The sequence below is a fragment of the Vulpes lagopus genome, chromosome 12 (genome assembly GCF_018345385.1).
Source record: "Vulpes lagopus strain Blue_001 chromosome 12, ASM1834538v1, whole genome shotgun sequence".
Taxonomy (NCBI): Eukaryota; Metazoa; Chordata; class Mammalia; order Carnivora; family Canidae; genus Vulpes; species Vulpes lagopus.
In genome coordinates, this window is record NC_054835.1 from 53,286,105 (window position 1) to 53,296,164 (window position 10,060).

Sequence of the window (10,060 nt, forward strand, 5' to 3'; positions counted from 1 at the left end):
ATGGTTTCTGTTTCTCATCTCTTCTTGGAAACTTTCAGAATCCCACCCCATCACTTCCTAAGAATTTCAGTGAAATACTCCCGACATTCCTTTTACTTTGTTAGGGTTGTTTTTGGCTGGTGAGTTTTCTGTGTCTCTTTCCCCCATCAAAATGTTCAGTGTTTTTTCTAATTTGAAGGCTTCTGCTTTGGCCCCTGGACAGTAACTTGACAAAAAAGATAGATCTATCAAGATAAGATAGATAGATAGAAAAGGATAGATCTAGTTACTAGCTAGAAAAGGTTTTGAGGAAGCATGATCTAGATAGCACGGGTGGGTAACTGTTGCTCCAGGCCCTTTTCCATCACGGGGGTGATTTTATCGATCATAGACACGTTTACATCTATCCGTCTGTTTTACACACACACACAACATTGTAGCTTTGCTTGTAATATCCTCTTGCCAAATACAGGACACCCATCCCTGTTTGGTCCTAGCTCCTTCAAAACTATAAGTAAGTGGGTGTGCTCCTGTAAGGCCAGCATGTATTTGCACATCTCTCTCCCCTCAAAACTTGAATTCTGGCTCTATCTTCTGCTTTATCTAACTTTTCTATTCCCAGTCCCTGGTCTCTCTCTAATTATCCCCAATGGGAGTAATTTAATTCTGCATCAATTTCTCATGGTTGGGGGAAAGGTATACTAGACTTCTCCATAAGGAAAAATTCATGGTTGAGGAAGAGTGCTACTTTTGGTTATCTTAGTCTAATATTACGAAGTTCATTGAAATTCCAAAAACTAGTTTGTTTGTTTTTTTAAGATTTTATTTATTTGTGAGAGACACAGGCAGATAGACAAACAGGCTCCCTGCAAGGAGACTCAACCCAGGAACTGTGGCATCATGCCCTGAACCATACAGGCTTCCCCAAAACTGTAGCTTTCATTTTGAAAGGGCTTTGTGTCCATCCTTTGCAAATGCCCTTTAAGAGCGGTACCTGGGGAGGGATGCTCCCTCCACTTCCCCCTTTGTTCTCAGTCTAGGTCTGAAACCCTTCCAGCTGCCAAGGTGGCGGAGAACACCAGATAGCCTTACGCCCACTTCCCCAGACCCCTCAAGCAGGCCTCAGCAGGCTACAATGGCCTGTGGCAGGGTCCAGACCACTCCTGTTTTGTAAATAAAGTTTCCCTGAAGCTCAGCCTTGCTCCTTTGGTTAGGTGTTGCCTACAGTGGCAGAGCTGAGTAGTTGTGACAGAGACCAAGGGGTTTGCAAAGTTGAATCAGGTATGACCATGTGTGGCCCCTGCCCTAGAGGGGTGGGACCCTCCCAGTAGCCTCCTTTGGAGTGTTGACGGCAACTTGGGAATCACTGCTCTAAAATGTTTCAGGTTAGGAAACACATTTAAGTAAACACCTTTCTTTTTTTTAGATTTTATTTATTTATCCACAAGAGACAGGCAGAGGGAGAAGCAGGCTCCATGCAGGGAGCCCAACGGACTCGATCCCATATCTCCAGGATCACACCCTGGGCCGAAGGCGGTGCTAAACCACTGAGCCCCCCGGGCTGCCCAGTAGTAGACCCTTTTCTTGAGGGGATACCTTGGATGGCTCAGTCGGTTAAGTGTCTGCCTTTGGCTCAGGTGATAATCTCGGGGTCCAAGGATCGAGCCCCTCATCGGGCTCCCAGCTCAGGAAGCCTGCTTTTCCCTCTCCTGCTGCCCCCCCCCCCCCCCCCCCCCCCCGCTGTGCTCACTCTGTCAAATAAATAAAATCTTAAAAAAAAAAAAAAAAAAAAACCTTTCTTGAGTTAGAACCTTGAGTGTCCTGGTGCTGCCCACAACACAGAAGTGCGGTGGTGGCCCTGAGGGGCAGCTCGGAGATGCCCCAAGACTGACTTGCTATCAAGAACACTTAGCACCACTGTAGACTCTTGTCAGAATCAGAATGCTAAGGCAGCCCGGGTGGCTCAGCGGTTTAGCCTGATCCAGGAGACCCAGATTGAGTCCCACATCAGGCTCCCTGCATGGAGCCTGCTTCTCTCTGCCTGTGTCTCTGCCTCTCTCTCTCTCTCTCTCTCTCTCTCTCTCTCTCTCTCTCTCTCTTTCTCTGTGTCTCTCATGAATAAATAAATAAGATCTTTAAAAAAATGCTAGGCCAGTGGGATGCCTGAGTGGCTCAGCAGTTGAATGTCTGCCTTCGGCTCAGGGCGTGATCCCGAGATCCTGATCGAGATCCACATCAGTCTCCCTGTGGGGAGCCTGTTTCTCCCTCTGCCTGTGTCTCTGCCTTTCCCCCCGCCCTCTCTCTCTCTCTCTCTCTCTCTCTCTCTCTCTCTCTCTCGTAAATAAAGTCTTTTTTAAAAAAATGCTAGACCAATGTAACGGTTTCATTTATGAAAAATATTTTTCATTCCTGAAGATAAGTTCCTTAATGAGGAGTGAACTACGTAATCATGATCCCACTGGTCCTAAAAGGATAGCTGCTGTTTTTTGCCAAATTTAAGACAAAGGCGGGATCCCACACTCAGAATGTTTAATCTGACATGGTCCATACCAAGAATCCTAACTCCCATGTAGCAGGAAAGAAGAAAACAAAGAAGGAGTCTTAACTGAGGCCTTTGAACTTGATAACCGAGCGTGGATTCTTAAATGGTCCAGGGGACTCTGAGGTAGCCATTGGCAGGGTCTCCGATTCCTAGGTAACGCCCACAGCCAGAGAGGGAGAGTACCTGTCCACTTGCTGCTGCCATCTGGGATGGGAGGATGCTTGAAGACCTTTCATCCCATCTTTTAAGGATGTCTTTATAAAGTTCCAAATAATCTGAGTTGTTGAGGTCAGCTGATAACCGTTGATTCTTTTCCTGGATTCAGATCCAGACAAACTACACGATCAAGGGATTATACTCCATAGCACCAGCTTGCAGTCATAACATAAACCTGGTTTATGTATGCAAATATCCCTCCAAGAGAAGTTCATTTGTACAGCCAGTCCCAGTCACGTATGTGGTCTTGCGGGTGCAAAGCTTCATCCAGAAAAACTAGATATTCTTTTCAAAACTGGAATTATAGATGAGTGAGCCTGACCTGCAGAAGCCAGTGCCCGCAGACTAGAGGCAGGAGTAACTGCTCATCTCTTCACAAAGCCAAGAAAAGTCAGGAATGCTCTTGATTTGATGTACCAGGTTAAACAGCCTCAATTTTGTCTCCCAAAATGCTGCTACATGTCTTCCACGGCACAAGCAGGGGCTCCCTTTAGGTCAGAACAGTGCTTAGGTTCTGCTTCCACGGCAGCAGCTTGAGTTCCCAGACAAGTCTTCCAGCAGCATGCAGAGAACCCATACGAACAATCCACATGCACCTTCCTGTCCACCTTGGAGAAGACTCGCAAGGGGGGGGCGGCGGGGGGACCCATTCTGGAAGGTTGGAAATACTTGTAGGCAGGCCCGAAAGCCCTGGCTGTACTCTTGTGGTCTGTGTAGGGTGGGTTATCCCCAGTGTTAGCTACCGAATTTAAGCCTGAATGAGAATATCTGAAATAGAGTGTACTAGAGAAAGTACTTTTTTCTAATGCACATTAAAAGATTTGGCTGTTAGACTCAATGGTTATGTTAGCAGTGGGGTATTTTACTCTTATGGAAAACCCTATTTGCTGCCACTGTTCTTAGTCCTTTTTATCTTGATTTATAGATCATCCTAATTACCCTGCTCCCTGTGTTCCTCCTACATGTGATTACTACCACTCTTCATAACAAAAAAAAAATTAAATATGTATTTTTAATCCCCCTCTTACTATTTGCCTCTTCCAGACCCTCACCTTTGAGATGGGTGGGTGTGGCCTTGGGCAAGTTATGTAGCTTACTGGAGCCTCTTTGGATGGTCTGAACTGTACAGTGAGGATGGTCATACCTACCTGGCAGAGATTTGGTGAGATGAGAAGTCCTGTGTCAGTGAATTCCAGCTAAGGCTGACATACAGCAGGAATTAAATTATAACAGCTCTCCTGCAACTTCTGTGGCATCAGATTCTAAACGTGAACCAAGCGAGGAAGACCCCACCACAGCCCACACTAAAGTCTGGCTGCCATTTGGGTGCCCGCCTCTGTCAAAGCTAAGCGCTGTGCAAAGTTCTTTACCTGCATGCTCTCATTTTATCCTTCTGACCATCCTGTGAGGCAGGTGCCATGCTCATTTTTCACAGGAAGAAGCTGAGGATTGAGATTAAGTGGTCTGCCTCCATTGTTTTGTGACATTTGTCTCAGGGGCTGCCTTGCTGTGGGCCAACATTCTTTTAGACTGCTCTGTCCCCTTACCCTCCATCTCTGGGTGGGCCGGGCAGCTGTCTCTATCTGCCAAAGGTGGAGGGGACCGGTGCCAGTCCTACCACACACCTACTATTTTCTCTGCTTCCCCAAAAGGCTCGACTTAGCCTCCCCACTCCTCTCCCAGTGGATTAAATCGCATTGCCATCTGACTTAGGCATCAGCATAGATAGGATGGCATTAAATGGTCTATGTCACTCCCTCGCCTCCCCCAAGAAAAGCCTTGTTTGTACCAGCTCTCTCCCCAAAACTCCTCACATAAGGCATGCACAGAATATAGCCTTAAATTTAAGTAAGCCATACAGGGAAGCAGCTGTCATGCTAAAGAAAACCGTTGGATTTAATCACTAGTTTATAGCAGCAGGTGAGGCCATATGCACAAGAATTGCTGCATGCAGCCCCGGCTTGTCTGTGGCAAAGTGTACAGGAGCTGTGCAAAGTGTAATGCTTGCATTTCCCACAGACCTGAGTTTGGGGTGTACATACATTCTGCTCCCCCATTTTATGGATACCTCGTCCTACCACAGTCCATCTGCCTCCAGGCTTGTCGTATTTTTAGCAGCTCGTTCATTGTAAGATTAGAGGAAATAAGCCTGTGTGCAGCAGGCTACTACTTCCGCATCTCACACCCTGTTCAGGACGACAATAGGGCTCACTGGGACATTGGGAACAGAGGATCCCACAGGATGACCATTGGGTATCTTCACTGGGAGGTCTTCAGTTACTGCACAGACCAGGGGTTATTTTTTGGTAACTCCTACCTGTTGGAGTCTTACTGCACTGGCTGGCATAATGGCCCATTTTTCGACACTAAAAGAGAAAGATTAATAGAGTGACATTTTGTAAATCAAATCCCCAGAGAAATACCCAAAACTGTCTAGGGAACCATAAGAGCTAATTAGCTGTCATTCTAAGGAATTTGGAGGATTCTCTCTTAAAGGAACTTCCATTTCAGGCCCGAAAGACTTGGAGAGTCAAACCAGCATCACTTTCCCAGGGAACAGGGCTCTGGATGTTCAAAGGCCCCACCATCAAATGCATGAGAAAGGCAAGAGCTCTGTTCCCTTCCCTTTCCTGATGGAGCTTTCTCTTACAGCATAGAGAAGTCAGGAGCACAGGACAATGAAGACATGATCTCATGAAGTTATGTTTTTCTTCCTGATAATCAGAAAATAGCAAAAAAAAAAAAAAAAAAAAACCATCCACAACAAAACCAGAAAAACAAGGTGCTGCATTCCTTTCCTCACCAAACCCTGCCCACCCCCCAGATCTTGAGGATAGTATATATGAACTCAGAATTTGTAGGAAACAAAGAATAAGGTAAAAGCTGTTTAACTTAGAGCTTTTAAAGAAAGACAAAGTCTGGCCAGGGATGTGAGTCAGATGAGGTTGTAGAGACCTAGCAGGAACTTTGGGTTACTGGTGCCCCCCCCAACTCCCCTCATTCAGTCCTACACCCCAGTGTGTTCTTACCCAACCGAAAGGGAGTCACACGCTGCAGCTGCTCACCCCATCCTCCCCACCCCCCACGCCCACACACGTGGCAGTAGCAAGGTCTGTCCGCAGCTACCCACCCTGTAGCACGGGCCCTGCTCCTGTGTCCTGAGCCCCAAGTGGTAGGAGACCCGGTGCTCCTGGGGCCTCCTCTGAGGGTGGGGAAGCAGGCAGGCCGTCAGGGAAGGGGGCTTGCGAGGCTCCCAGGCAGAAGCAGCAGGTGCTGAGCCCCGTGGCCAGTGGACAAGCTGCTGCTAAGGTCAGGAGGAAATGCTGCAGACATTCCCTCTGTGCAGATGTGGTGACTTTATACCGAGGGCGGAGGCCCTGGCCAGGGGTTTAGGCGGAAACCAGGTTTCCAGAGGCCTTTATTTACAGTTTTAGCTGCCAAAGACATGCCTCCTGATGAGAAGTAGAGTCAGGTTTGCGAACTGCCCCACCGGCGCTGAAGAGGCTTCCCACCCTCTGGCAGAGATCCCAGGCAGGAGCAGTAGGGGGCACCCTCCCCAAGCCCGCGCCGCCTTCCCTGCGGCCGCTGGACCGGATGTGGGACCGCACTGATCAACAGGGCCTGAGCCGAGCCCTGTTCCCACGCCCCGGTCGACCTCGGTCGGACTCATCCGCAGCCCGACACTCAGTCATCCAGATCAAGGGGCACGGAGCCTTTCGGTAGAAGACCAGATCCTAAAGATCTGTGGCTCTGCAGGCCCGCGGGCCTCCGTCGCAGCCCCTCGGCCCTGCCAGGGCTGTCATAGGCGCGAGGCGGGCTGTGGCTGATACGGAAACGATGGGTTTTGCCCTGATCAGTAAAGCTACGAGAACTGACAGTTTCATTTTCCTATGTTACAATATATTCTTTTGTTTGCTTTTTTTTTTTTTTAACTCCCCCACGATCTTATTTTAAAAATCATTCTTAGGCGCCAGGCTGTACAAAAACAGGCTGTGGCCAGATTTGGCCTGCAGGCTGTAGTCGGCTGGCCCCCTTGTAGGGAGGCGCTCGGGGAGAAGCGGGTATGTTCCCACAGGGACTGGGCACAACCAGGAAGGCCCTGATTCAGGATAACACAAATCCAGGGCTGGGCCCCTTGTTCTTTATTTAAAAACCACACACATTGGGCACCTGGTTGGCTCAGTTGGTAGAACACTCCACTCTTAATCTCGGGGTCGTGAGTTCAAATCCCATGTTGGGAATAGAGATTACTTACACACACACACACACACACACACACGCATGCACGCTATCCAGCCAAGGAGAAGGAAAGCCTCAGGGGCCGACAGGACTGAAGCAGAGGTTACAGAGGTTGGAGGGGGTTTGGGTGGTGGCGTGTGCCTTTCCCACGAGGGGTACTTGGAGCAGATCGTGTGAGAGTGAGGGCTGTGCATAGTGCGGTGCCAGAGAGAGAGAGCTCCCCAGGGAGCATGTGCAGTAAAGGGAGCGAGACACACCTGCCCCTCCCTGCCTGCACTCACCTTCGTGTAGCTCGAGTTGAATAAAAGATTCATCTTGGGACTGAGGGCAGTACAGAGAGAGCCGATTACAGCCTGGCTCCAGCCCCCCGCCCCCCATCACCTGCTCATTAGCATGCTCCGCGCCAGCCGGCTGCAGATTTCCTGTTCCTGAGCCCTGTGGGGAAGGAGCCCATACCCCAGCCAGGGGATGCAGGAGAACTGCAGAGGGTTGGGGTGGGTCTTCAGTGTTTCTAGTCATTTCTAGAACAGTCTGTGAAGAGCTCTATGCCCGTGCCCAGCACGAACACACATCAGCAGCCTGGGGTGGAGTTAGTGCAGCACCAGGCGGGGGACGGGGCTGTGTGTGCACAGGGTAAGCCAGCAAGGAGACCCCTGGGCAGATGCTCGCCAGACACTTCACTTCCCGCCTCGGGCCAGTGAAGGTATGGAAAGATCTAGATCCAGAAGCCAGGGAACGGGCCCCATACTAGGCAGGAGTTGCTGGTGCAGGGGTCATACTTACTGTGCAAATTGGCAGTGAGGTCCCTTGGGGCAGAAGCCCACTTAGTAGTTAACGCACATGATCTTAGGGACGTGGTGCTGCAGGACAGGGGCCCTGCCAGGCAAAGCACAGCCAGAAACACATGACAAAGCTCACGGGGAGGCTATGGCAGTCATAGGCTCCCCACATCAGGGGTGTATAAGTCTCCCTGAACCTTCCAGACTGCCCCAATCAGCTGCTTCCTAGCCATGTGACCGGGAGGGGAAAGGTGACCTCGGAATATGTTGGGGTGGGGGTCAGCTGGCCAGTCCTGGGCAGCGGGGTTGGAAGTGTCCCTAATACACTGTCTTGGAGGATCTACAGGGCTGTAGACGGGTCATCTGCTGTCTTAGCTCCAGAAGGTACGACTGAAGAAAGGCTAACCCTGCAGCTTACTTATCTTCCCCTAAAATCCCCCAAAACCAACACCACTGAGACCTCAGAACAATGTGCCTGAAGACAAAGGAAGATCAAGCACATGGTACTCCGAGCAGGGACTCTGATGGGGAACCTGCCTCTTCCTGGGGTAGGTGGAGCAAGCTTCAGTGGCAGCATAGCCCCAGGTACGCAGGTAAGAGAAGTAGTGAAGAGAATGCACTAGAACGTCTCCTGTGGGTCAGCCCCTGCGCCAAGATTCCCATGGGGTCCTATAGCTGAGCGGCTCTACAACCCTCCGAGGGAGGCACTTCCCCTTTTCATAAGTGAGGAAATGAGTTCAGCAGTTTGTTCCAGTCACACAGGTGATACATTCTGAAGTCCGCTGCGGGAAGCCAGCGCCGTGCCACACCAGGCTGAATGCTGGAAGGTCGCAGAGCGGGCCCTGGGCGGAACTAGGGGAAAGAGCTTGTTGGGAAGGCCCCACGGGGCCTCATCAGGAATATGCCTCCCTCCCCTGCTGGGGACCTGCCCCCCGCCCCATCCTGATCACCTAATGCTCCCTACCACTGGGGCCTCACCATCCTTGCAGAAACCTTGGTCATACCAGTCCCGGGTCCCAGGACAGTCCCGGGTCTTGAAAGCTGGAGTCACGTGGAGGAAGGGACATTCCTTGCTGTTGCAATCACCTGAAAAGTCCGGCATTCTTAAAGAGCATTCTTGAAGTCTTTATTGTCCCTTCTGCCCGCCCCAAACAGGACTGACCTTGGCCCTTCCTTAGAAGCCACCGGCCTGCCTTCTGTCATCGGCGCTTCTCCAAGACATCAAGGTTTTTTCTAATCTGCCCTGCAATCTAAGGAGGATGGACCCCAAGACTACTGGCTAAGCAGGGCGTGGGCAGGAATAAGCACATCTGGAAGAGTTGAGGCTGGGCCCGAGGAGGGATGGGAACGGGAGGCATTTGGAGGCCACCAGAGAGGAAGGAATGAGAGGAGACGTGGGGAGGGAAGACCCAGAGAGCGAGCAGCTACAGATCCAAGAAGACACATCGTGGACGCATCATGATGAAAGCCCTCCCTGCTTCATCACCACGAGACCGACGATTCGCCCAGAATCGGGGCACAGTCCTTTTGGCGGAAATGCCAAGAGCAGTGCCCAGAGCTCCAAAGTTGGCACCGGGGTGATGCTAGGCGAGACACAGAGGGACCCCTGTAGTATCCCAGCACTGTAGTCTGTCTGTGGGTCGGACTAGGACTCAGGTCCCCTAGAAGGAGCCAAACCACTTGAGAATTGTGACAAGAACCCTCCTGGATTTCTCTTAGGGGCCCAGGGGCTTTGAAGGAGCCCACGGGGAAGATTCAGCTCATTTTTCACCTCATTTGAAGTAGAGAACCAGTGACTGCTTCCCGTCTCATCCTCCTTAAAAATCTGCAACTCGGTACTTCTCAGAACCAAAAGGAACTTCACGGTGTTCACCCCATTGGTTTTCAAACTGCTCCGGAGTCTATTTTATACATTGTGCTTCTGCAGGTTTCCCTGGGACAAGAGTGCCCTGGATGCCGAAGGGTTTTAAGCCATCATTCCCTCCCGGCCCTCCCACCTCTCGAACGAGGACCCCAGGGCTCAGACAGGGGAAATCCCATGTCCACATTCACCCAGCCTCCTCACATTGACGAGGGGCTTAAGTGCTGGCCTGGCCTCAGAGGAATGGAAGTGACATCCCTGCCGCCGCCACCACCACCACCACCACCATACCCCCACCACCCCCAAGACTGGTGAGCATTGGACAGGCCAGGTGGTGGGAAGTCACCTGTGCAAGGCTCCCTTTCTGGCCTGGCCTGGCCTGGGTGCACGTCTCCGCCTTCCTCTGCCGGCCAGCAGGTGGCCCCCGCACCTCACCCTGCACTC

The 10,060-nt window shown here is 51.0% G+C and overlaps 1 protein-coding gene across 1 annotated transcript in view; it reads right to left on the reverse strand.

The window, feature by feature from the left end:
• Positions 1-7,800: 7,800 nt before the first annotated feature.
• CPSF4L (cleavage and polyadenylation specific factor 4 like) overlaps positions 7,801-10,060 on the reverse strand; it is a 6,576-nt gene continuing 4,316 nt past the window's right edge. The window contains exons 4-5 of the mRNA XM_041723974.1: positions 8,720-8,841; positions 7,801-7,836 (exon numbers count right to left, since the gene is read on the reverse strand). Coding sequence (XP_041579908.1) covers positions 7,801-7,836; positions 8,720-8,841 — 158 coding nt within the window. The remainder of the gene's footprint in view (positions 7,837-8,719; positions 8,842-10,060) is intronic.